This window comes from Argiope bruennichi, chromosome 3 (genome assembly GCF_947563725.1).
Source record: "Argiope bruennichi chromosome 3, qqArgBrue1.1, whole genome shotgun sequence".
In the NCBI taxonomy this organism is placed as follows: Eukaryota; Metazoa; Arthropoda; class Arachnida; order Araneae; family Araneidae; genus Argiope; species Argiope bruennichi.
This window is the reverse complement of record NC_079153.1, coordinates 30,508,273-30,535,759: the sequence shown is the minus strand read 5'-3', so window position 1 is coordinate 30,535,759 and position 27,487 is coordinate 30,508,273. Positions and strand designations below refer to the sequence as shown.

Here is a 27,487-nt window from a genome sequence, read left to right as displayed (position 1 = left end):
CGAAATAAATTATCCCTCACCCTATATAACCTATGATTTTGATAGGGAAAATATTTCTTCATTGTGCTAATATATTAATAAGATTCTGATAGGGATTTCTGATGCATGTCAATCACATGTAAGGGAAACACAGAGATCTTTTAAGAAAGAATGTGCTTACTGGATATTTTTACCTCTTCACGCCGAGCATGTGAAAATATCGGCGTTTAGCTGACTAAGCAATTTTATAAAGCTTCTCTTGAATTAATTAAGTAGAGACAGTAGAATTGGATCACGAAATAAGAGAATGAACTTAATATAGGCTAGATTAAGATAAAACTTTGGAAATTAATTAAGTTGAAATTAAAGTTTAAAATATCATTACATATACATATATTTCATTACATTACTAACTAATCTTTTTTTTAATTCATTATATATCATCTTTATGGATGAAAGGATTACATATAAAAAGTTTATACTTTACATAAAAGGCCACATCTTGCAATAGTTTTTTTTTTTTAATCAATAGATATGTAGAAAATTAGATTTATTCACTTAAACTGTAGATTATGCTTGGTAAGGAATCTCTATATATTTACGTTGTTCACAAAACATCTAAACATATTTAAAAACTAAGATAAATAATTGATTTATATAAAATAATTTAAAGATTTTTTTTTATTAAGCATATTTGAATTATATTATTGTGATAAAAAAAGAAAATAAATGTTAAAAAAAAAGGCCCAATTTTATCAGTTTAAGATTGTTTATTTAAAACTATTTTTAAAACAAAAAAATTCCAAAATGATTGCAATTTAAAATAATGGACCATTAAAAAATTCTTTATTTTAACTAAATACAACAAAAACTTCTGAAGTATAAAATGGTAAAAATAAATATTTGAAGAAGATATTTCTTTACATACTATAATTTTACTATTAACAAATTAAATTTCCTAACATGATTATTCTTAAATTCCAAATAATTTATGTATATTTGAATACCACAAATATTTATAATTTTTCAATTGAATATACTTATATATAAAGATTATTATCACAATTCAATTTCAATTATTTGAAAAATTTGCTACTGTCAATTAACTTTTCATCTTTAAAAGATTAAAAAAAAATTTTTTTTTAATAAAAATAGATTATCTTTTTCCATTCCTACCTAAAATATTGATTCAAATTCATTTTTATCTGTTAACATACTATTAATAATTGGTTTCAACAATATCATAGATTTTCAACAGAATGCAGTACCTCATAACTTATAAATAAATGAAAGCTTATGAGTTTTCAACTACATAGAATAATATGATATATAAATATATATTTTTTGTAGAGAGCATAATAATTTCTTCTTTATGTCTATTTTATAGTGTTTTTGAAAATAATATCCAAGTTTCTTTCCAAACTTTAAAAACAATCATTTATATCTACATTTAAACGAAACAAATCTAAATGTTAAAGAAACTTACACAAGTTAATTTTCATTACATAAGTTAAGATAATTATTAAAATCTCTTTTATTTAATCTTCTACTTACTTCTTGATCTGTGACGATTAATCAACACAATTAAAATCACGGTAGTTCAACTCATTATTGAAAAATTTATTCAACATGCTTAAAATATGCTAAATAAAATAAATTTCAAAGTGCTATGAATTTCTCAGTCGTTAAATTTTTGAAGGAAAATGGCAGGAATACTTTCAAACACTTTTTTTTCTAGGAACGTAGATTTTTCGTAAACTGGAACTTCATTTAAAATTCAAATGAACCGGCTGTTTCACAATACCAATATTAGTCATTGCAGAATTTGGTTTCGGATTAAGAGATAATATGGTTATTACTATATAAATAGTAATTCAAAACTTATATATAATAAATAATACTGTTAGGAAATTATTATTATTGTATGAGAAAATTAGTTATGATGGCTAGATAAAAATTACTTAAATACCTACATTTAATAATAATTTCTGAGGCTATTTTTAAACTAAATAAATAGTTTCAAAAAACACAAATTGGAATCGCCAATTTTATTTATCATGTTCTAAGTACTAGTAGAAACTCATTACTATTTCATTTATAAAACAAATTCATCTTTCATGTTTCAAAAATATGAAACAGGCATTTAAAAAGTGCTTAAAAGAATCAATAAAAAATAACAACTACTTGAACCAAAATAAAGGTTGGTTTTATATCTTACCAGTTTTAGGAGCCTGCATTGTAATAAAATATTGGCGATAACTCTTTCACACCTAGTAATACATCAAAATCATAAAAATTAGTAAACCGTTGACAGAAGGATTTCTACACAATAAAAACACAACATTACTACAGAAATGTAGAGTAGTTATGTGATCGAAACCGGGAACTATTATAGTTTTATTTATTTCCACATGTGGCGCTAGTATTCTAAAAAGAAATATTTACGATTCAAGAATATCTATTTAGAAAAGATAAATATTTTTTTAATGAATGAAATAGATATTTTTGAAGTTCATAATGCAGTTTCAAAACTGTTATGGTTTAATAAAAAAGTAAGAAGGTCTGATATTTGTTGACTAGGAAATTTTTTTTAAATGAATTTGTGTATATGTTGATAAGATTGACTTTTTCAGTTTTATTTTAAATGTTTCTATCGTTTCTTTTGGAAATAAAACAGTAAAATGTGTAAAGATAAATTCTATTTAAAAACATCAATTGGGATTTCATCATTCGCTTATTAGAACTAATAAAATGGCAACAATTAGTGTTCTTGCGATTCACATGCTTGTAAACAAACCTTGATTCCGACTATAAAAAGATTTGTCTGCAATTACGTTGCCGATAAAATCAATACAGATTTCATATATTTTGCGAAGTTTGCAAAAATAAATAAAGTATGTCATTTCAACCTCCAAGTGCTAAACAAGAGCAACAAAATAGAAAAGTTTTAGAGGAAGTTCAACTTCAGAAAAAGAAATTGATGCTCAAACAGCAGGCTGCTAACGTAAGTCTAAATAACACTCCGACGAGTTCTACTGCACCTTTATCGCCAAGTATTACTCCTGGTTCTAGTAGTTCTTCTATGTCACCGATGCAAACTACAGCGGCTCTAGATTATCAGAATCTTAATAAGAATCAAAGAACAGCCATGCAACATGCACATGCAAATTCATTTGCTAACTTCATTCCTCAAGATTCATCTTTTGGAAATCTTATATTGCCAGTTTTGCCCAGGTTCGACAAGTGAATGCATATTTTTGTGCATAGCTGTATTTTTATTTTTGAAACTTAAAAAGTATGTGGTGGGAAGTTTGCCTGACAACATCTGAAAGTCATTTGTTCCATTTATCATTTTTCAATCCTGTACTTTATTACTTTCATCGAGTGTTTGTGCTTGCTTTTCACCATTAACAAGTGCTTATAATTAGTACTTATATGGTGATGTATATTCAATGCAATAATAAAACTATAGTGATGTTAATGTTAAATATCATTTTGCAGTATGATAATGCCTTTTTAACATTTTTGTTTTGATCCTTTTCTTGATAAGTTAGATATATCTGCAGAATAATCATAATTTAAAATTTTAAAATAAACTGTTGAAAAGGAAAAAAAAATCAAATGTCTAATACTGATAACTCTTAATAAGAAACAAAAAACACCACATTAAAAAAAAACACATTTTATAATTTAATTAGACATTAAAAAAAAAAACCTTTATTTAGAAGTGAAAACCTGAGCAAACGTATTATATGACACCATAAATTTTTAAGATATTCTATGCTTTTGTTTGATTTACTAAAATTAAACTTCTTGTTTTCATATTGTACTTGAACAAAATCTTATTCAAATTGTATGCAAATATATATATGACTTTTGTAGTCAACTATATTATGAATATAAATAATTTTATTTTTCAAGTTAGTTTTTTTATTAAAGAACATATTTAATAATTTAAAATATGCACAAAACATTTTACAGAGAGTTTTGATTGCATCATTAATTATCTATATTTAGTATCAATTTGCCTTTTGTAAGCATCATAATTTACTTTGTAATTATCATATGCTTTAATTATTTGGAAGAATTTAATGTGGATAATGGATTTGTCTAATAAATGCAATTTTTTGTTTGTATGGAATGCTAATTTTCAATATAGTATGTATATTAGTACTTTAAATTTTCCATAAACAGCATAGGAGGGATGTAGAAGCAGGATGACAGGATAGAGTAAATAGTACATTGCTAGTTTCCTAACTGTTATTATAAACATTTGAATAAAAAAAATCTCTTAACTGAAGAAGGGGGGGGGGAGAGTGAACTATTAGTCATTCTCTACTAAAGCCTGTAGAATATTAATGGCTCAAATTATCATAAGATTAAAAAAGGAATAAATTTTCAAAATTAAGATTGAAACTGTAGCTATTTGCTGTACTATTTCTTTTTTAATACCATAAGACAAATTATATCAAATTTAGAATAATAAGCACCAGCAGTAGCCAAGTAGATTCAAGATTTGAATTAATTTACCATTGTTTTGCAAAATACCATTTTAGACGTGAAGCCAAAAGTTTCGTCATTGTGTAAAAATTGATTTGTTAATACAGTCACATTTTTATAATAGTTTAGAAACAGATATTGTAATGAAACATATGAAAGCTTTCCTGCAACAAGAAAATGCTACATGGGAGGGGGGAGGAGGAAAGTTAAGAGGAACTAACAATAATTTACTTGTTTATGAGAATTATAAAATAGTATGTTAGATACTGTTTTTATATTTTGTTATATTTTTAATAAATTTTTATACTACAGACAGTCATGAATTAAAAATATTGTTTCGGTTAGAATTATTTATTTGAAAAATTAAAAATAAGGTTTTCTTACATTTGATCTTTTGTGAAAAATAATAACTATATATTAAAAAAAAATACTATGCAAAACTTGTTCTATGATAAAATTAGGAGTAATGGGAAAGGATATTAATCACTTTTGTTATAACATAGAGTATTGACAGAATTTTTTGAAAAAAAAATATTTTTTTTTATTATTTGATTGACAGGCTAAATTTTTGTACTATCATAGTTTTGTTATATCTTTTAAATGCATAAAAAAGAATATTTTTCTCCACATTAGCATATTTGAGAAATATCAGATTGATTTATCCATAGTGTCTGTATTCTGCACTTCAAAATCTAAAATCAATAAATATTTATAAGAAACAGATCAGATTTGGTAAATAGGACAAATGCACAATGTTACCATTACCAAATAAAAATGAGTTTATATTTCAAAGAGGACAGAAATGAAAATGGATGAATTCAGTAACATAAACATGACAATTGTAAATGTTTTTCCCTTTATGTAATTTTCACCCTAATACAATTCAAGATTACTACAAACACAATCAGACGTTAATTTATATTATTATTGATTTATATTTTGCTAAAATCATAGCAAATAATAGAATAAGTAATTTTATATGACATTATATGTACTACTTAATATATAAATATGATAAAATACTATAATATATAAATATGAAGTCTTGCATTTCTGAAGTATATTATTGGATATTAACTTTTTTATATTCACTGTTGTCTCAAAACAAATATAAAAAAAGTTGCTTTTGTAAAATGGTCTTCAGTTGATGTGAATGTTATAAAGAATTCAGCAACAATACACAAAAGTAAGTTTTCTATCAATATAGACAGTTTACTAATCATTATATTTATATATGATTTTGAATATTTCCAAATTCAGATAATTCATCCAAATGAAAAAATGATTCTTGTGATACAGGGATTTTGAATTTGTATGAGATAGTTAAGAATGCTTTGAGCATAAAATCATAATCAAAAATAATGTATTTACATATTGCTAATATATACTGCTAATTGGTATGACTATAATATATTCATAATTAATGGCAGAATTTGTAATAATATAAATAGTTTGTAACTTTTATCTTAATTTATTTTACAAAGCAATTTGAAATTTAAAAAAAATTATGTATATGTGTGGTGATTTGGAGTGAGCAGTGGACTGTACTTTGGCTTAAACTTCTTTATTTACACTATATACACTCCTTTTGCGGTGAGTAGTTCATATAATACATGGCTGATTTCGGTAGGCTTTGTTAAGCCTTACAAACTGAAGTTGTTTACAGTTTCTGCGGGGGCTGGGGAACTGATGCGGGTCAACGTTCTAATGAACCCCTGAAAGACTCAACCGGAAGGACGGGTAAAGGGTTGCCGTAATTTTAAGATTGCCAAGTTTGGCGTTAAGCGACATTCGTGTGAACATGTGCAATTATATTAATATTATTTAATATATAATATTATTAATATATTTGTATTGTCATATATTATGTCAGATGTCTAGAACATGTAATCAAAAATTATTCATTTTAAAAATTAATATTTGGTAAAATGTATTTGATTTTAAAAATGCTGTTTATCTTGAGCTTCAAACAATTCAGAAGATAAACAAATCACAAATGATCAAAGTTGCTTTTAAAATGTTTTTATTTTTACAAATAATACTTCTAAAAATTCAGCAGGAATTGCCTCAAGAAATTGTTCAAGACTTGTATCAATTTTATAATTTTGATTGAAAACAAGAATTGAAGATACATCAAAAATAAAATATACAGCATTTCATAAAGATATAAAAATTTTATTCATCTTGTGCATTCAAAAAATACTGACTAGAATACTATAATTCACACTGGTATGATTTCAAATAATATGACAACAAAAGAAGATCAAAATTATATTATAAAGTATTACTATACATTTTTAATTTTGCTATATTAAAAAGAAGCTGGTACAAATAGTTAAAAGGGTAATTTTTTATTTCCCTCTGAAAATTACACAAATTTTTTTCTAAAGCAGACTTTTTGTTATAATAAGAAATTACATATATTACATTACAGATCATACTGCTAAAAATATAAAGTAAAAAAAATGAAGCTTTTAATTTCAATTCAGTTCATACAAAATTAAATATATAGTATAAATAATAATATCAATATTAAAAAGAAATTTATCATTAAACATTATTTGGCATTTTCATGCTACACTCCTAATTTAAAAACAATCTATAAAATCATACATTTTATTTAAAAGCAGTTTTAAATTAGCAATAAAAATTAGAAAAGCAATATTAAACCGTGTAACATTTGACATATTACTAATGTAATAAAAACAAAGAACATATATACACTTTAGCAAATGCAAATTTTTTGAATATGCAATTTAATTATCTTTAATTGAATAATTGCTCAAAAGGTCTCTATATAATTTTTAATTGTTTCCATAGAATGAGAAATTCTTGTACTACTAAAAAAAATCTCTCACACAATTTATCAATATTAATAATTATAGTACAAATTAAATAAAACAATATTATGGAATAGAAATTCAAATAGAAAGAAACAATAATATCATTTCCAAAGCTAAAAAATTGCAAAAACTGTTATTTTTTAATTATATAAATGTTGCCAAATGTTTTTTACTTTGATAAAATATTTAAAATAATTTATATAGGCACTATGCTATTGCCCAATGAAATGGTTATTGTAGTAGCTGCTAATTGCTGAAAACTCACAGCATTGTGGTGATCTTTTTAATTGGATCTACATTACATTAATCCAAATGAAATTATACAAAATATTATGAAAAAATTTATCTTAGTTATGGCATTTTAAATGGTAATATCACCACAAATCAAGTATCATCTTGTTGCAACAAATGATCTTTTTAAGGTATCAGTATCACAATTAACCAAAATGCATGATATTATTTAAAATGTATCTAAGACTTGAAAAATAATATTGTGTATTAATGAATAATCTCAACCATATGTAGCAGCATATATATAATTTTAAAAATAACATTCTTTTGAGAATGAATACAAAAACATTAAATATACAACTAAAACATCATTAAAATGTTCTACATTAATTATTTATTTTCAGTAAAGTATTACATCTTGAAGAAATACACAATAGATATATTTTAATACTTTGAGAGCAGTGATCTCGGATGGTAAAATAATAAAATGTGCACAAATTTATATTTAACTGCTACTAATTAAAAATATGAAAACAAAATGCACTTCTTGTATAGTATTGATAAATGATAAAAAAGTGCTGATGAAATGCATTTTTAAATAAAGAGCATAATCAAAAGTGAGTAAAATTTGCGAGTACATGTATAAGGAAAATAAAACAGTTCATCAGTTCCAGTTTATTAATTATAAAATGACAAAAAACTTAATTGTCATCTTTTATGTATAAAATGTTTTAGTATTCAAAATAGATTAATTATTACCTTTAAATGAAATTAACAGTAATTCACATATAAAATTAAAATTCATACTGTTCTCTTTGAAATTTTATAGGCATTTTAAAACAGCTTATATTAAAATCTATTTTTATCTATAATGCACAGATCAAAAGCTCAACAATGGCAGTTCATTAAATGGATGATATGACACATGATGATATGTATTACTAATTATTTATTACATTTTTTTAAACAAATATATCATACATAAATACAAAATTTCCTTTAATGAATACTTTCTTAGATTCTATTTTTTTTATAATACTTCCTTTAATTTCTCAATTAGATTAATTACAAATTCTAATATTGATTAATTTATAAATTTTACAATAAATTTTGAAACAGTCAACTGTATTAGTACAGTATTCAAAAATATTTTACCTTCCAATCTATCAGTTTCTAGCATTTTGAAATATTTTTATATTACACAAGCAATCCAACATTTAGTCACACTGACATGACTAATATCGAAGCACAATACATTTCTCTTATTCTAAAAATATTGATATAAATTTGAATTAAGACTATAAGTCAATAAAACAATGTGATTAATTTACACAATAAATGAAACAAGTGAAAAATATATGCAATTATTTTTGCTACTTATTTATCTAAAAAGCCATTAATGTAAATTTCCTCTTTAATTATTAGATTCAATATATCATTTGCTAAATATTCGAATCCAGGCTTTAGTAAAGAAGAAATGTAACTTTTATCTTGAGACATCTCATCCCTTCCATTTTCAAAAAGTAAAAGCATCTTTTTGTAAACTACAAAAAAGATAATTATAATTGATTAACAAAAATATGAATAAATGACTTAGTATTTAAATTTTACAATACATAGCATGGTTATTAAATTTCCATAATTTAAATTAATGTATGAATTCTTATTTTTCCTTTGGATCATAGAATAGCAAAGACTGAATTAGTAGAATATTTATAAAAAATCACTGCATTAAAGAAGATGATTCCTACATAGTAGACAAAAATAAAGCACTTATTGATTGAACTATTTCAGTGAATATTTTTAATTCTATAATAAGTCATTAACTATAATAAAGTATGATGTAATTTGAAACTTTATCAATGAAATATTAAGAAAATTATTTTTGAGAAACAATAAGGAAACAAAATTTAATATTTATTATTCCATTGATCGATGTTGTGAGTTATAAGAAATAAATTTTAGGTTTGAACTTTTAAAAATTCAGTCTATCTGCAAATAATTGCAGAATCAATTCTGAGTCCATAAAAAATATTTTAATGTAAATTCAGAATTGGAATAAAATAAATAATTTTGAGCTACAATTAATTGTTAAATAATAATATCAATTAATTACTAAATCTAAAGGTTCCTTAATTTTAGGCTCATAATAGAAGTATAATACATACAGTTTGTAACTTCAATTTAAAACTCATGACAGAAAATGTTAATTATCAGTAAGCAATAAGCTGGTTCAAAAACCAAAATTAATTAAAAATGAGATCATGTTGATAATTATTTCGAAATTTAAATTTTTGATGTTAAAGTTCTCAGAATAACAAGGAAAAACATTTTCCTTTTTTAATAATTGTTAATTTATATTATGCACACACCAAAAAAAAAAAGAATAAAATGTAATTTGTTTTATTCATAAAATTAAATGTATTTATTTAAAATTAAGTCAAATTCATTAATATTCATTAAATACTGTATGAAACTTCAATAGTTAAGATTTCATCGAAACATTTTAAAATCAGATATTTTAATTAAAATGAAAGAAATTCATTATAAAAGACGTAAGTGAAAACTGTTGATAGGTTGTTATTCTCCATAACATAAAAATATAATTATATTTTCAAAAATAATTTTAACTTAAACTCTCACAGATGACAGTCAAGTCAAATTGCTATTCCCAATTCTAGAAGTCAAATTGATTTAGTCATATTAAGTTTTTACAAAATAATTGTAGTCAGCATTTTTGGCAAAACTACCAATTACCTCCTAGTAGACAGGATATGTTTTATAATAAATATGGATCATGGCAAAAAATAAAAAAAATATTTCACTAAAGCATATAAAAATATTACATTGTTAGCATCAAATTAATTTTTTCCCAGTATAAAATTATAATAAAGGATAGATAAGAGTTTCAACAAATAACAAAAGTTAATATATAGATATATAAGCAAAGACAGATTACCATCAAGTTATAATTCGGTTTACCTTTTAGAAAAACATCCAACCCAAGTTTGCTTTCTAAATCCACACGCATTTGTTCAATTTCACCAAAGGGATCAATGCTTTCCTCTAGAAATGAGTAAAAAGATAATTTTGTATAATAATAATAAATATGATAAAAATATAAATAGTTTAAGGGTACTTTTTAAAACTATATTATTTTTACCTCCACCTCTACCTCCCAATAAACAAAAGATGAACAAATAATTTTAAGAGAATAAATTATACAATAATTATTCTAAGCTTATTTTTTCACGAGTAAAATAAATTTTCATTATCACATTCAAAAATTTAAGCTTCATTCAATGAATTAATTCTTTAAAAATATGATTTTTACAAATTAAAAAAAATGATTTTTTAAATATATATTTATTATAAAAAAGAAAACTATCAACTGTTCATAACTAAAATTAACTTTACCATTAATCTAAGTTTCAAAATTTTGCTTCCACTAAAAAATAATTTGAAATGTTTATGTTCAACTGAATTAACATCATATAACTAGTTAAATATTTTACATTTTAGCAAACATGATTATAAATATTGTTTGTTTCTTAATAGTGTAAAAGAACTACATCTATAAGATAACAAAGCATTTGCATCTTAAACATATTACATTAATCCCTCAAAAATTGATTCCATTTTTCAAAAATATTTTTTTAACATGCATATAGTAAATCTTCTTTTTATTCATAAATAATTATGATATTGTTTTAAAATTATAATTATACAGTGTAGATAATTCCATCAAACAATACATAGTTTTCTTTGTTTTGCAATTTTGATTCATTATGTTTAGAATATTAGAACTATTTTTTCACAGTTTATTCTAAATTAATCAATGATTTAGCTTACATTATTCCATAATTTATTTCAAAAAAAGCATTTTTTTATAAATAATAATTTAATTATATTAATCTATTGCAGAATCAACTCTTGTATGAAGATTACCTAAAGACCAAGAGCTGCAAATTGACCCTGCATCAAGATTTTGAGATTGCTTCAAAATTAATCTTAAAGACTGGCACAGATGAAAAAGATCTGAATCATCATTATCCTGAATACTGTCTTGTTGTATAGATAAAGCAGTATGAAAAATCTCTGAAGAATCTGGACTTTTAATCTGCAAAAAGGAAACATACAGCATTTTAGTAGCATAGCACAACAAAGCCTTATTTACTTAGTTATTTCTAGAATTTTTTTAAAGTTTTTATCACTAATATATTACTTAAAAGTTACGCTTAATAAACAGAAAACACTGATATGAATAAGATGAAAATATTTGAATTTTTTTTTAAGTTGCATATTTATAAATTATTAATGATAAATATATTTATAAGTAAAAAAAAAAATTACTTTTTTCTCATTATCTTTTCATAAAATAAATATATTTTATAAAGTATTAAATATCATACATTCTAAACAATGAATGAATGGATTGGAATTAGTGAATAATTTTCTTAAAAATCTAGTTTCACTTATCATATATTTTCAAGGTAAAAAGAAATAAACAGAGCAGATTCATTATTAGAGAAATAAACTAATATTATCATTTTATTAAAATTTTTATAAAAAAATTTATTTTTAAAAAAAATCAGCTGAAAAAATAATTTATATGGTGCATATGAAAGAAAAAAAAATGTCATTATATCTAGAGAATATAAAATGTTCAAAACTTACATCATTTAAAGAAATAGATGAATTACAAGGTACATTTTCTAAGCAAGATGATCTTGATGTACAATCCAAAATTCTTAAATCAGGAAGAGATAAGAAAATATGTTTTGAATCTTTCTTAAATTGATTTGTGAGTGATCTAATACTGTAGTAAAATGATGGAACTTCTGCAGTTGAAATGCACTCGTGACTAGACTTTTTCATAGATGATCCAAGTGAACTCATATCACACTGGATCCCAATATCAACTTTAGTTTCAGATAATAAAATGTTTTCTTTTTCCTTTGGCCCAAATTCTTTACATGAGAATTCAGATGTACTATTATCGATTTTCTTATTAATATTTTCCAAATATTCAGGATGTTTACAGGACAAAATTTCTACACTCTCTAATAAATTATTATTACTAACAAGTTCATTTTGAAGTTGTTGCAAATTATTACCTAAAATTTCATCTTTTTTAACTGAATCATTATGAGTAAAACTTTCGGTATAGTTAGCATATAGCTCATCATCTAAGTTCTCGGCCTTTTCTTCAGTTAGTGTAGGTAAATGAATAGAGTTGCTTACATTACAACAACTGCTCTTTCTAACTAGATATGTTTTATTTCTGTCCTTTTCCTGAAATTCTGATTGATCTGTAACAATCGGTAAATGAATATCAACTGAATTTCTGAAAGATATTGGAGTATTGATATAAAAAGTTTTAAATTCATTAGCAGGTGTCATAACCTCCGATTGAATTGTACGTAAAGATGTCATCTCTTGTTTTGATAATGATGGATTTGAACTGCAGTTCATCTGATTTACACCTTTATTTTGAATCTTAGGTGAATTTACTTTAAATGTTTTATAACCTGATATAAGAGCAGCACTAATATGTTCTCCTTTTGGAGAATTTTGGGTTACATTATCTAAGATACTAGAATTGTCACACTGAATGTTTGTGATTTTATTATAAGGGAAATTAGCCTTATTTTCAAAATTTTCTTCACTTTGATTTAGAAACATATTACCAGTTTCATGCATAACTACATGGTTCTTTTCATATTCCTCCACTTTCAATGAACAAGGCACCAAAGTATTCAATTGAGATGAATGATTAATGCAAGTACTAAGTTTTGGATGAACAGTATCAAATGCAGATTGATCACTTTGATTGGACACAGGCATTTCTTTATTTAAATTAAAGTAGGCTTTTCTACCTATATGTGGAGCAGAATGGGGTCTAGTTTGATGGATTATAACTTTGTCATTTTCTGTGGTTGCCTCCATTTCAGAACCAGTCATTTCAAGAGGTAAATCACTTAAAAAATCACATCTAGCTTTAGACCACTGAGATCTTTGATTGACAGACTGTTTAATGATTGGCAGATTAACTTCGTATGCTGTTTTCTGAGATGTAGAATCAAAATAATTAGAAAAAGAAGAATTTGATTCGCTTGGTAATAACCACACCTCAGAATTTTCTGCATCATGAGAAAAGTTTGAAACAGTTTCAAATGATACACATTTGCTTTCTGGTAAAAGTGAAGGAAAATTTATTTTTTGGGATGCTTCACAAAATTGTATAGAAGAAAGCTCAAGAACAGATTTACTGGAATTCGAAAGTTCTGTACAAGAATTTTCTATTTTTACAGACGGTTCATTTTCTTTATTGCAAAAAGTTTTGCCAGAATATTTTTTTGAGTACTTATTTTTATTTACTGAGTTCACTGAAGAATATTTAGTATTTTTACTTACATTTGGTTTGCTTTTGAATGGAGCTGGAGGCATTTTACTATAAACTGATTGCTTTAAATTTATATTTGTTTCATTTTCTTTCTGTCCATCTTTTCTTAAGCTTGGTTTGGGCAATTTTTTCCTTGCAACAGAAACTCCATACTTAGCAGCAGGATTTGTTATTTTTATGTTTTGTAATCGAGGATTCTTTGATGATAACTTACTTGAGGCTTTCTGAAGTAATGTTTTGTTGAATTCTTCTTTCAGTTTTGAATCATTCAAAAATTTGCAAATGCGCTCAAGTATGATAGGCTTTCTTAATATAGCATTCACTGATGGTCTTTCATAAGGATTTCTAACAAAAATTTGGGCTAGAAGATTTTTTAATTCTGTACTATAAATATCAGGAATTTGAGGAAGAGAACCTTTAACAATTTTAAGAACCAAATTTTTAATATTTTTTGCTTCAAATGCATGTTTTAAAGTGGTTAGTTCATATAATACACATCCAAGAGACCAAACATCTGATTTATTATTATATGGCCTATTTTCACATATTTCTGGTGAGAGATAGTAAGGTGTACCTATGCATGTACGAGCAAGTTCTGAAGTATTGTTTAATATACGAGCAATGCCAAAGTCACCTAATTTAGCAATACCTGATTTTGTTAGAAAAATATTTTGCGTTTTAATGTCTCTATGCAAAATTCTTCTGTCATGCACATGTTTAACTGCCAAACATATTTGTACAAACCAATCAAGAATTTGATCCTCATTAAAATATGCACCTCTCTGAGCTTTTATTTTTGAATACAAATCTCCACCATCACAATAATCAGTAACAATGTATAAATTTCCATTTTCTTCAAAAGATTTATGGTATGTGATTATATTAGGGTGTTTCATTTGAGAAAGAACTTCAACTTCTTTCATAGCCTCTTCTTTTTCAGTTTCACTCAGATTCAATAGAGGTATTCTCTTAACAACAAACTGTTTCTGAGAAACAATATCTTGAACTAGTAATGCAGAACCAGATGACCCCTCACCTAGCTGCCTTATAATATTAAAATTATCCATCAGGGAAATCTTTTTAATGCTTTGTATATAAGCTAGAAATAAACAGGAAAGAATTGTAAATATATTAAGGCATTTGAAGATTTCTTTTTACAGATAAAAAATTATACTGATTACAAGGACACAATACAAAATAATTTTTTTAAAAAAAATATAACAGAAATGAAAAAAAAAAAAAAAAAACTTTTTGTAATTACAGTTATTAATTATTGAAATTAAAATCTGTCTTATTTGGCATATACACATGAGTGCATTTCGGCTTTTGAAAATGATAGATTAAATATTTCATGTTTGTCTATGAAATCAGTTTCTTTCTTCTCTTTGGATAAGATCATGAATAAATCATCTCTTTTAATTGCCCATCTAAAATAGTCATAGCTGAATTTTGAATAATTTTAATAGCTATAACTGGAATGTAAGAAATTTCTTGAGTGAAGAAATGAGAATAAAGTAAAGATAATTTAGAAATTCAAACTTTCCTTATCTAGAATTCATTCATTTGCATAAATCTTGATAAGTATACTTCGCTTTTGGTAAAAAAATATACAAATGAGTGTGTCATTACCAGTAGATATAAGATGAAAATAGTAACAGTTAAGAAAGGAAGCATCCATCCCCCTTGCTTAGATACCTTTTTGCAAAACATTTTTTTCTATAGGAAATATTCAATTTACAAATTTTTTTAAAATAAATTAGTACAAAAGAAACTTATTTTATACACCCTACATACTATATTTTAAAGATGATTAGAAATACAGGTAATCTTACTTTAATTGAATAAACACATATATTCTGTCCCCTTCTCAATATTTATTTGAGAATATAAGAAGCAATTTTTATTTCAAAAGTTTTGTCCATACCACTTTACTACACAAAGATACTTATGAACACAACATAATTACAATTTTAAGAATAATTTTTTTAAACTAATGGAATCTTCCTACACAATTGTATCAAAAATTTTCAAGTTTCTGTAAAAATTATTGTTAAATGCAAACATTAACTTTATTCAAAAGGCTCCAAAATCCCTGTTGATGTTTAGATTCTCAAATTTCAACTGCAAAGGAGGAATCAAAATTGATATTTTATTTATTTACTAATTGTGAATTTTGAAAAAAAAAAATTATAAAAGGAGCAACATCTCTGTATTCTAATCTTACCAACTTTGATATTCAGAAATGATCAGGTATTTCCAAGCGGCTTCATCCATGTAATTAATTTTATTGAACTTATTTTATAACATTTATATTTTTTCTTATAGAAAATGTTATTTCATAAAATGAAGTTCATTAGGTAACTTCATTGACAATCAAGAAAGTTACAACACATGATTTGCATGAATTCAAGATTACTAAAATACAACATAAAATTCTAAAACCTTTCTTTTATTGCATTACTTGTATTATTAATTGAAGTTATAATTATACTTTAATTACAATTATATTACATTTTTAATTATTATTAACTTTATTTAATTATATAATTATTATTATATCTTTAAAATCTGTTAATCTAAAAAAATATATGATTATTTTTTTCACACTATTTTATTATTAGAATTCAAGGGAAAATAAACTATTATTTAGAACCAAGAAACTATTACCAAGAAAAAAAAATCACTTAAAGCACACTTTTTTTTTTTGTAAAGCCTCTTTACAATAAACTCCAGTCTTGAACATCAAACTTCTGTAGCTTTAAGTATTCAACGCTAATGATTAAAATTTTAATTAATTCAACTAATTGGTTTAATTTTCTTTTTCTATCATTTTTCTTCATATTTTTCAATATTATCACTTAGGGATGTCATTTTAAGATGCTGAATTTGGGATTTAATCCAAAATTGGATAATTTTAATGTAATGATTATAAGACAATTTAATTCATTTAGTTCATTATATTGTTAATCTGCCAAGTTAGTATATATGTAAAAATAACTAAATTTCATTCTTATAATACATTCATTTCATTTTCAGATTATCGAAGAAGACAGAGACAATGTATACTTCAAATACAAAGAGATAAAAACATACCATTCATAACTGAAAATTAAAATTTTTTTACTAAAATTATAATATGACATGAAATATTTAAGATAATTTTAAATACTTTCCTACCAATGTTGAATAGATTAACAGTTAACACTTACAATTTATTTAGTTCAATACAAAAATATTTAGAGACAGCGGGAATATATTTAATTGTAGAAAATTTGTAGGAGTGAAAATATTATAAAAATATCTTTCAGAAGGTTCACTGCCAAAAATAAGGAAGCATAATTTTTCAAGATGAGATAAAGAAACAGAAGAAAGGAAATGATAATAAGGCTTTATAATCTAAAGGATTATTTTTTTAAAGTGTTATTGACAAACTTTTAATATATATATATATATATATATATATTATTTTGTTAAAAGAGGTATTATGATAAAGAAAGGAAGAGAAAGTTGATTTCATAGAAGAATATAAAGTGATTATAGAGTTGCAGTTTCAAAATGCATAAATTATAAGTTAGAGTGGCAAAAATTTGATGTGAAAATTGCTCGAAGCAAGATAATTTTGTTGGGAGAAGAAAAGAAACTACTTTTTAAAATGTTGATAGTTAATACCTTTATAAAAAAAGCTCAGTGTAAAAAAGTTATTTTTGTGTGTGGATAGTTATTCTTTCAGTTTATGATTTGTCTATTTAATGTGCTCCTACTAAATACTTTAATATATTTTTCTCCTTAGTATATAATTACTCATTTCCAAATGCAGGAAAATTGTATAATTCCGTGATGTCCATATAATTCTTTATAGTCCAGAATTTTATAATCTGATAAGTTCTGGCCCCATAAGTATCAGATTAGAGTAAGAGAGAGGGATAATGACCTCCCCCCCCAAAAAAAATAATAATCACGTAAAAGCCACAACATTTTTAACATAAACCCAAAAAAGAAGCTCTCAAACAAGTATGCATGACTTACTTATGAAAATATGAAGTATACAGCCCACCACTTTTAAAGATTTTTTTTTTCTTTCCTTCATCAAACAAATTCCCATTGTTTATGTACATTCAAACTATTCTGACCAATAACTTAATTTATATACTTAAAATAACTTTAATTTCACCCATCTGCAAAGGATATAAAACTATTCAGTTTAACAAATGAGTTTATTGCCCGAAATTAATTCATTGAATGAAATAACTGACAATTAATATGCTTCTGCTGCTATATATTACGCTAGTTAGAACATATATATATTGATAATTCATTATTTTATTATTTGGGGTTACAGTAACAAAATTTATAATTTAATTGAAGTTTCTAATAAACATATAATGTAGTTGAATGTCTAACAAGTTTTAAAATAATACAATTTCTTCATATCACGCTTCTAGAATTATTCTTTTTTAAGTTGGAATGCCTATAAGTAAACAGATTAATTCCTTCCCTCCCCCTTCATATGAATACAGCAGCTAAGTCAAATTTTTTTTATAATTAGACTATAATTTCAGTTCTTTTTTTTTCTCTGATCTTTTGAATTTTTAATCTATAAAATTTTAACATATTACCTACAATCAGAATTTATTTTTATTCGTTTAAAGTCTAAATTAAAGTTTGTAATTTAAACTAAAGAAAGAATGATTTTTCCTTTATTTTTCAAATTAAAGTATGTTCATACCTTATGTAATTCAGTGATAAGAGGCATAAAAATTCTAAAGGCAATCAATAATTTTAATATTTTATAATGCAGGCAATAAAAAAAAAAAAAAATACTTCTCTTACTCTTTTTTTTTTTTTTTTTTTTACACATTAAACAAGGGAAATGTAAATTGACCTGTTTATTTTGAAACTTTATAATACAATTGCATTTAAAGTGATATACTGTGTACTTTCTAATTGATTAAAATTACAATATTTACTCATCATCTAAAAATTATTAAATATTTTAAATTATATTTATTATTATTTTAAAGCAATTATTTTGTGTTTACCTATTAAAAACTGATGAATATTAAAGATAAATCTATATGAACTAAAACAATTTCCTGTCTTTGTATAAATTTTACTTTTTTTAAAAATCGAATTTTATCATAATTCCAAGTTTCAACATATATGAATTAGTTATTTTCTACTACACATACTCAAATGATATCTTAATTTACAGTTAGCAAAATTTAAAAGTAGAATGAATTTTTACAGACATGTTAAAAGTGAGTTTGAAAAATAACCCTCAAGTCAGTAACTGCTATTTAAAAACATCTCTTCGTGACTACAGCTTATAGCATTTGTAAATGTTATATGCATGTTCTTAAAATATTAAATTAAGCATCATTATTACACATTTGTACTTTCACCTCACAATTGATATAAAATTGAAAATTAAAGCCGAATAAAAAATTGTTGTTTCTTACTTTAAAAGAAATTACTCATCACAATACCATAAAATTATCAGGATTTTCAATTTGTTCAAAATTTGAATCCTATATATGGAAAGCATATACTTCATGAAATAAATCTGCTATATCTGTTTAATATACATGCAATTATAAAAATATGTAATGAATATTTCAGCTGTTAAGTTCTTGCAACAATTGTCTAGACGACACAGTTACGAAAAACAAAACTTTTGTTTATCTTAGCAACCGGTTACAGTACTAATCATCAGCATAAATTATTATCATTATTTTATATAATAGCATTAAAAATTTTACTGATTTTTATTCTATCTTATTAATTGATCCTCAATATTTTTTTCCAAAGAAAGTGTGAGAAAATAGCTATAGAATATTAAATTTTCTTAACTTTTAGTTCGCAACTTTCAAAATTGGACCCCATATTGCAAAAAATTACGATGACTTTCAAAGTTTCAAAGAATGAGATTATTTTTATTAAATACTCGCGAACGCGAACATTTAAAAAAATTTCAGCAATTATTTTTAAGGAAATATTTATTTATTATTTACTTGCAACCGTTACAATGCTCAAAAATAAAAATAAACAAACAAAGGGCGCGAAATCTGTCTGTACTTGAATCGACGATTATTACACAAATTGTTCATAATTTTATTTGCAGAACTGTTTCCTGTTGGATTAATGCTATCATCATGGCTCTTGAAACAATCGGTAAAAAGATCTCTGATGTGTATCTTTCTCAAGAACCTGCTTTAAATCCTAAACGAGGTGGTAGGAACTCTGAAAATACATTCGAAGGCATTTTGAAACAGGTTGGTTTCATACTTGGTGAAAATAACGATGCCAATGAACTAAATGTTGATCAAGCTGTTTTCCTCCGTGATTTGTCAAAATTACTTTCCGAGAGAAACTCTTCTAGAATCCAGAATTTTCTGACTGGATTCGAAGCTCATTTGGAAGATGAAATTCGGTTGAAGTGGAGTCTTATGCCCACTGTTACTGCTGCTACTTGTGAAACTGCTAGAAATGTGTCACAAGATAGTTTGGTTCATTTGTTATTGAATATGGAAGTGATTCAGGAAAAAGTAATTAGTATAATGCTTGGAAAGTTAGTTGATTTTTCATATTGTGAAAATACTGCTTTGTATGATCGTTCAGAAGGTAAAACCGTTGCTTGTCTCATAATATCACAGTTCCGTTGGTTAAGTAAATTAGTGAATAGTGAAGCTCTTGCTGAGAAATTGCTTGAACTTATTGAAGCTACACCAAAGGAAGTGCAGCGAGATATTATAAAATTGCTTCCCGATGTTATCAATGAATATGACCACCCTAAAGTTGCAAAAAGACTTGGTGAAATATTTTTAGATAATCAAGAACTCAATGTGATCATTTTAGACACTCTAACAAACCTTAATATTGAGCCAGAGTTGCTTTCAGATATGAGGGGAAAAGTTATTGAAACAATTACAACTGCAAATATTGAAGACCTACCAATTCTTGTAAAATTTGTATTGCAAGATTTAAACTCTACTGAAGCCCCTCAGATAATTAGAGACTTAAGAGAAAAGTTGGATTTTGACTCAACTTTCAATCCTATAATATCATCAACTCCTCTGGCAAATAAAAGTGAAGAAATTTCTAAAAGTATTGAAGGTTGTGTTCTAAACACTATCAAACATGCTTTGAAATTTCAGAAATCTCTTTGTGATGCTTGGATCAAGCATCTAGAAGTGCTTCAAGGTTCACAAAGTCATAAATCATTAGATATTTTTGTTGTTTTAATACTGATGTCTTTAGGAATTCATGAAAAAAAGTTGGAAAGTCTTTTAAAAAGTAAAATCAGATCATGCAGTTTCAATGAAGATTTGTTACAAATTACTTTTAGGTATCATCATGATGTGCTTCAAGAATATGCACCTCAACTTTTAAAAATTGCTGAATGTTTGTTGAGATGTATTGAACCGGCTATTTCTTCCTTTGGATGCTCAATATACATAAAATGTTTCATCTGGTTTGATGCCTTTTACAAGCAAGAAGTAATTGGCAATCTCATCACTCATGTTGGTAATCGTTCAGAAAACGAAATCAATACTGCTTTAGAAACATTATTATCTTTGATTCGGAGCCATACTCATAAAATGATATCATATGCATTATTTGTAAAGAACTTATTAGATCATCTTCATGAAATGACTTTGAATCAAATTCGTAAAGTCCATGAAATGTTAAGCATCCTGGCTTACCAGGGAGGACGAGAAGGTACCATGTTACTGGATGACATGTTAATTATAATTCGAAAACAGCTTACCAATAAAAACCTGAAATATAGGAAAATGGGTGTTATTGGAGCCTTAATGTCTGCTAAAACTGCTGCTGAGAAGGAAGCTGATGATAGCTTAAATATTTCTATATCTTCAAATGCATTGGAGTTAGATGAATGTTATCAGCATTCCATAAAACTTTTAGAGCTCGTCACTGAGAGTACATCTGATTCATGTGAGGCATTTTCTTTATTTTGTGATGAGCTATCCCACATTATGCTTGAAAAGAAGTTAAGTCAACCAATTTTAGATTGGGTTGGAGATCGTGTGCTGTCCGACTTTGAAGAAACATATATCATTGATGTTGTTCCTGAGGAATATAATGGGAAGAATTATGGACCAAAATTTGCTCTTGATGAAGTTAATGAACCAGTTGCTATTGATTTATATAATATTGTGCTGAAAAGTGCTGGCAAACTTCATTCAAAAGTCACCACAAATTTCCATAATTCATCTAAACTTCAGGTAAAAAATAAATCTGAACTGGATAAAAGTAGAGTTCTGAAGACTCTGTTAAAAATATCTGATCTTCCTGAAACTTCTGGTTCTAACTCTTCTGTGACTAAAATTGCATCTCCTTTAAAGCTGGCTCCAATGTTTAGATTATTACGTATATTTAGACAAATTCAAGATAATAATCTTGAGGCAATTGATGCTCTTTTGGGTTGTTCAATTATATTACCAGAGTTTAAGTATCAAAAATTTGCTGTTCTGTCTACTTCTGAGAAGCATCTAATATTGAATATTTTATTTTTTTGCATTAATTGGATCAGAGAAAATATCAATGCCTTTGCTACTACTAATGATGAAGATATAAGATGTAATGTTTTATCTCGCTTGCAACTTTTGATTGAATTGGAAAATTTAGTGTGCAAGTATGCGAGTGAAATTAGTGATTATACTCCTCCAATGGCTAATTTCGATTGTGAAGAAAAGAGTTTAAGTGTACCGAAAAAGATTTCTAAGAAACCTGTAAAGCGAGCAATTAAAGGTTCAAAAAATAAAGCGAAAAAGAGGAAAACAGAGGAAAATACTGAACAAACTGAGCTTTTAACTCATGATGTGTCCTCCAAATCAAAATCAACTGACACAGATTCTGATGATGAGTTTGAAATTAAAGTTGAATCAGATACAAAAAAGCTGAAGAGTTTACAGCCATTTTTCCGTGAATTAGATTTAGTAGTTTTTGTTTTATTAAAGTCAGAAATAACCTTTAAGAAACGATCTGATATTTTTATGAATGAAAAGGTCACTTCCGTTCAATTGCATCCACTGGAATTAAAATTTTTATTAGATGATTTAAGTTCTAAATTACATTATAGTTTGGGTCCTTCTCTTTCTTTCTTAAGAGGTCCACACAAGCAGATTGGCTTTTCAAATTTAGAGTCACTGCCAACTATTAAGATTATAATGTTTTGCATCCAATTAATACCAGCATTATGTAATATTATAGATGAATTTACAAAATTCTTTAGAAGTATTATTAATGATTCAGATGGTATTGAGGATTCTTTAGTCTTGTACACAAATGAAACACAGTTAATTATGAAATGTTTGAATATGGTTCTTAAAGTGCTGAAGCAAATAATATCATGGAAAAATTTTAATTTAATTGAAAATGCACCTGTTTTAAGAAAAGCTATTATAGCATTCATTTCAGATAAAGAAATAGAAAAGGAAAATTCTAATGATAAACTCATCGGAATTTGTGTCAACCGCTTGGTTGAAATAGCAGATGCTATTCCTTCACTGTCTTCTGCTGCAAACCTCATGCAACTTCTTGTATGCATTTTGAATTATACTAGTGATTCGAATTCAAAACAAAGAGTTTCATCTGTTGCTCTTAAGTTTTTAAAGAAGAAATGGTTTGATTTTGACAATAAAGTTTCAAAAAGTGCTGAAATTAATGAAAATATTAGACTTATACTGCAGGCTTATTTAGAAAATGGCACAACTGCTCTTAAAGCATTGGACTTTTTATCTGCTGAAGCTTTTCCACAGTTGTTAGATGAAGAAAATGATGTGGTTTACTGTACTCTAAATAAATCTACATTTAGCTCATTTTATAAAATAATGCTAAACAGTTTAGCTAAATATGTGAAAGTATATTTTGCTAGTAAGCATAGTGATGAGGAAAATATGTATGAGTGGTCAGTGGCTTTCAAGGTTTTTCAAGTATTTACTAATGTACTGAAGCATTTTAGTTTACGTTGCAATATAGCAGTTTGTTTAAAATGCAGTCGTGAGATTTTACAAACTTTTCTAAGGTACGGAATGCCACTTATGGACAAACTCTTTGTTGACAGTAAAGAAGAAGTGATATGTTTGATGAAAATATTACAAGTGAGTACAAGGTATCTGCAGCATGTCTGTTGCCATTCTAAAGTTCTAAAAGATGTTTCTTTAATTAAACATGTTCCACCTCTGAAGAGAAATTTAGAAGTTTTTGTTTTTCGTGTAAAAATGATGCTTGCTGTAAATAAATGTGAAGAAGCATTTTGGATTGGTAATTTGAAAAATAGAGATCTTAAAGGAGAAGAAATTCTTTCTCAAGCTATGCAAGAAGATGATGATGATTCAAATGCTGAAGTGGAAGAAGAGGAACAAGATAAAAGTGACACGGACTTATCAAATATTGAATCTGATACAGAAAATTAATATTAATCTGTTTAATACTTTTATGATATATTTCATTATTGTCAAGAAAATTTTGATAGGAAACTTTTTTTACTCTAGTACGAAATTTAAATATTTCGTGATATGGTGATTGATAAAATTAACTAAATAACTAATCTCATAAGATAACAAGATATTACAGTATCTGTCAACAATAAATTCATCTTACAGAAGATTATTTATTTTATGATGAAATTAAGTTTGCTACATTTCAAAGCAAGTTTTTCTTACATTGTTGTGCATTTTTAAAAAATGTTTCAGATTTGAAATTAATTCTTAAAAGTTGGATTTTTATTTGTTTTGATTTCATATGTTTGAAATGTTTTGAATTAAAGTATATTTTATAGAAGTAAATTTACTGTAAATGTGAAACTATTTTTTTTAAAGCAAATGTGTATTATTGAATAATATGATTGAAAGTTTTTGCTGTCCTTTCTTTGGTTGAGATATTTATAGCATTTTTTTTATATAGTTACATAGAAATTATTATGCTCTTTATTGTTGATGAAATAATTTTTATTCTTTAAAAATCAATAAAATGTTTAAAAAACAATTTGTACTTTTTTTCTCCCCTTTAATGAGAGCACTGATTTGGTATTTTTATTAGAAATAAAAAGTTAACATTTTAAGTTACTTAATTTGCATAGTTGTTTTCGTGTTTAAAAATTTTCTGCAAGAAATATAAATTTTTTATAGTTTTAATTAGAGGATTACCTTTAAATAATTCTTTGTTTAGGCAAATTAATTTTATTTTCTTAAATGATTTTTTGTTTAATTATTCTAGAAAATGGATCTTAAGAAATTTGTTTGTTAATTTTAGAACTATCATTTAAGTTTTCATATAAAACAATTAATATGGATAAGAAAATTTTTGAAGTAAATAATTTCTCATAAATTACATAGAAATAAAAATAAGTAGTTTACTATTTTAGTTAACAATAGAAATTTGCTAATAATTAGACTACACACATCTTATGACATCAAGGAAAAGAGAAAAAAATTGTGTTTAATTTTACAAAAGAAATGTTATTGAATGGAGAAGGAGGAGGCAAAACCAAGGCCGTGAATTACAAATTTTCATAATTCTTTGAATTTATGTATTTAATTATACTCAATAGCCAGTACCAGTAAAACAATTAATATAAATATTTTCTGTTTGTTACAATGCTTTTAAACTTTTTCCATTTTTTATAGTAATGGAATCATAATCAATTTTTATGACAATTGGATTTTTACAAGAGTGAAACAGTGGAATTAGGATTATATGCATTTTACTTTTTGTGTATATGTGTGTACTGTATTGACTGAAATTATTGCTACATATGATAAACTCAATGGAATGTGATGAGTCCAAATTTGTCTAATTTATATACTTAACATATTGAAAAATGTGACAGTAAAAGCTATCATATTCTTATTTGTATGGAATGTAGTATCAATTATGTCTATAATGTGCATTTACTTTTCTTATTAAATGTGATTTATTTGCTGTCTTGTTTATAGTAACATTGTTATGATTTGTATTACTAAATTTTTTTAAATGATTGCATTTTCCATTGGTAAGTATAAAAAAGAAACTTACAGTTATTTTTGATTAGCTAATATAAATGTTGTTTTTTTAATATCCAGCTATAGTTTGTGAAATTTAACATAAAGTTATAATGCTTTATAAACTTATAAAATTAACTTTAAATTTATAAATGTGAATTTTACTGTGTGCCTTAATTTTTAAAAAAAAATTAAATTATAGTCAAATTGATTATTTTAAATTAATAGTAATCCAATACCTTCCTCAAAACCATATCGAAATCTATTACTGCTAGACTCGCATCTATTCATGCATTGATTTGTTCTGTATGAATGTAAAAAAAAAAAAAAAAAAATGTGTATATCCCATGATATATAATTTTTAAATTCAACCTTGTATGAAGTTTTAGAATCTTCAAATTAATAATAATGGATTAATTGTTATTCTAAAGCTTTTGGGTGAATGATTTTCTTAGCTTGGTTCTGGTGGTGTAAGCAAAGTTTGTTTTGGAGTTCTCATTTCAGAACTTGGCAACATGTATTTGATTGTTGGAGAAATATGAAGCTTCTAGGTTGAATCTGGGTACATTAAGATTAAAGTTTAATTTAGGATATTAATGATTTTAATAACAGACAATCTAAAAATTTCTTCGTTATCAAATAATACTTCTTGGATTTAATGCTTGATGCAATAACAATTGTACTAACAATTGCTAATAAAAACTGAATTTCAATAATTACAAAATTCAGATAACGCTCAAGTAATAATTTCCATGAAGCAAAAATATCTCCTCAGCGAAATGTAAATGCACATGAAAGCAAACTTATTTATTTTTTTTTAGAATATTTTCGGCTGATTTATTTTTTATGGAATAATTTTTGAATTCATGTAGATTTTTAAAATCTGCACTCATTTTCTGTTTTAGAAGATATATTTTTCAAAATACAATATATTCAAATATTCAAAATACAATATATGAATTTTTAGTCCTGATGATATGAAGTATTGGTAAATGGGGGGAGGGGGACGTCGTCATTCTAGATACTACAAAGTTAAATAGATTACAAAAATTTGTAATTTATTAAGTAAGATAAAAGGGAATATCCATTGGCACGTTTTAAAAAGTATGACTATTAAGATGGTGCGATAAAATATGTAATAATTCGATTAATACTGACGAATTTGTTGACAAATCTTATCCAATTTCCCTAAACCACAAGACAGTCATTAAAGAGACATATGATATGCCAACCGAGCATTTTAATACGTTGAAAATATTAAAAAAAGATAAAATTAAATCAAGCAGTAAAAGAAATAATTCACCAGAAAAGTGAAAATACCCGAAGAATGCAACTTTAAGCACGCATTTAACCACTTAACTGTTTTATTATTTTTTACTATCTAATAAAATGATTCCTTCTATTTTGTGAATATTTTCTTATTTTGATTCAAATGGAAGTCCATTGACTACTTGACTTATCTATGTCTTCCAAGAAATTTTAATATTGAATTATAATCGTTATGAATGGTTTATTTTTTGCTT

The 27,487-nt window shown here is 25.4% G+C and overlaps 4 protein-coding genes across 4 annotated transcripts in view; 2 read left to right on the top strand and 2 right to left on the bottom strand.

Moving 5' to 3' along the window:
• LOC129963722 (septin-7-like) overlaps window positions 1–2,333 on the bottom strand; it is a 50,599-nt gene extending 48,266 nt beyond the window's left edge. Inside the window, exon 1 of the mRNA XM_056078245.1 lies at window positions 2,198–2,333. Within this exon, the coding sequence (XP_055934220.1) occupies window positions 2,198–2,216 (19 nt within the window). The 5' untranslated portion in view covers window positions 2,217–2,333. The remainder of the gene's footprint in view (window positions 1–2,197) is intronic.
• Window positions 2,334–2,739: 406 nt separating this feature from the next.
• LOC129963649 (SOSS complex subunit C-like) lies at window positions 2,740–3,820 on the top strand. Its single transcript, XM_056078143.1, has one exon. It carries the CDS (start codon window positions 2,876–2,878, stop codon window positions 3,224–3,226), a length of 351 nt encoding a protein of 116 aa, XP_055934118.1. The 5' UTR covers window positions 2,740–2,875; the 3' UTR covers window positions 3,227–3,820.
• A 3,372-nt stretch (window positions 3,821–7,192) lies between these two features.
• Window positions 7,193–19,595, bottom strand: LOC129964101 (uncharacterized). Its single transcript, XM_056078783.1, has 5 exons — window positions 19,419–19,595; window positions 12,231–15,058; window positions 11,502–11,673; window positions 10,536–10,619; window positions 7,193–9,097 (listed from the first exon to the last, which is right to left on the bottom strand). Exons 2-5 carry the CDS (start codon window positions 15,024–15,026, stop codon window positions 8,931–8,933), a joined length of 3,219 nt encoding a protein of 1,072 aa, XP_055934758.1. The 5' UTR covers window positions 15,027–15,058; window positions 19,419–19,595; the 3' UTR covers window positions 7,193–8,930.
• Window positions 19,596–20,011: 416 nt separating this feature from the next.
• Window positions 20,012–24,617, top strand: LOC129964228 (Fanconi anemia group D2 protein-like). The gene has a single exon (XM_056078951.1). It carries the CDS (start codon window positions 20,112–20,114, stop codon window positions 24,396–24,398), a length of 4,287 nt encoding a protein of 1,428 aa, XP_055934926.1. The 5' UTR covers window positions 20,012–20,111; the 3' UTR covers window positions 24,399–24,617.
• The last annotated feature ends 2,870 nt before the right edge of the window (window positions 24,618–27,487 follow it).

Bases quoted from the DNA above. Each gene is read 5' to 3' on its own strand.
- LOC129964101 (XM_056078783.1), bottom strand. From the start codon at position 15,026: ATGGATAATTTTAATATTATAAGGCAGCTAGGTGAGGGGTCATCTGGT. The intron at 11,674-12,230 runs GTAAGTTTTGAA...TCCTTTTTGCAG, and splicing joins CATCTATTTCTTTAAATGAT to ATTAAAAGTCCAGATTCTTC. The intron at 9,098-10,535 runs GTAAACCGAATT...TCTTTTTTGTAG, and splicing joins GTTGGATGTTTTTCTAAAAG to TTTACAAAAAGATGCTTTTA.
- LOC129963649 (XM_056078143.1), top strand. From the start codon at position 2,876: ATGTCATTTCAACCTCCAAGTGCTAAACAAGAGCAACAAAATAGAAAA.
- LOC129964228 (XM_056078951.1), top strand. From the start codon at position 20,112: ATGGCTCTTGAAACAATCGGTAAAAAGATCTCTGATGTGTATCTTTCT.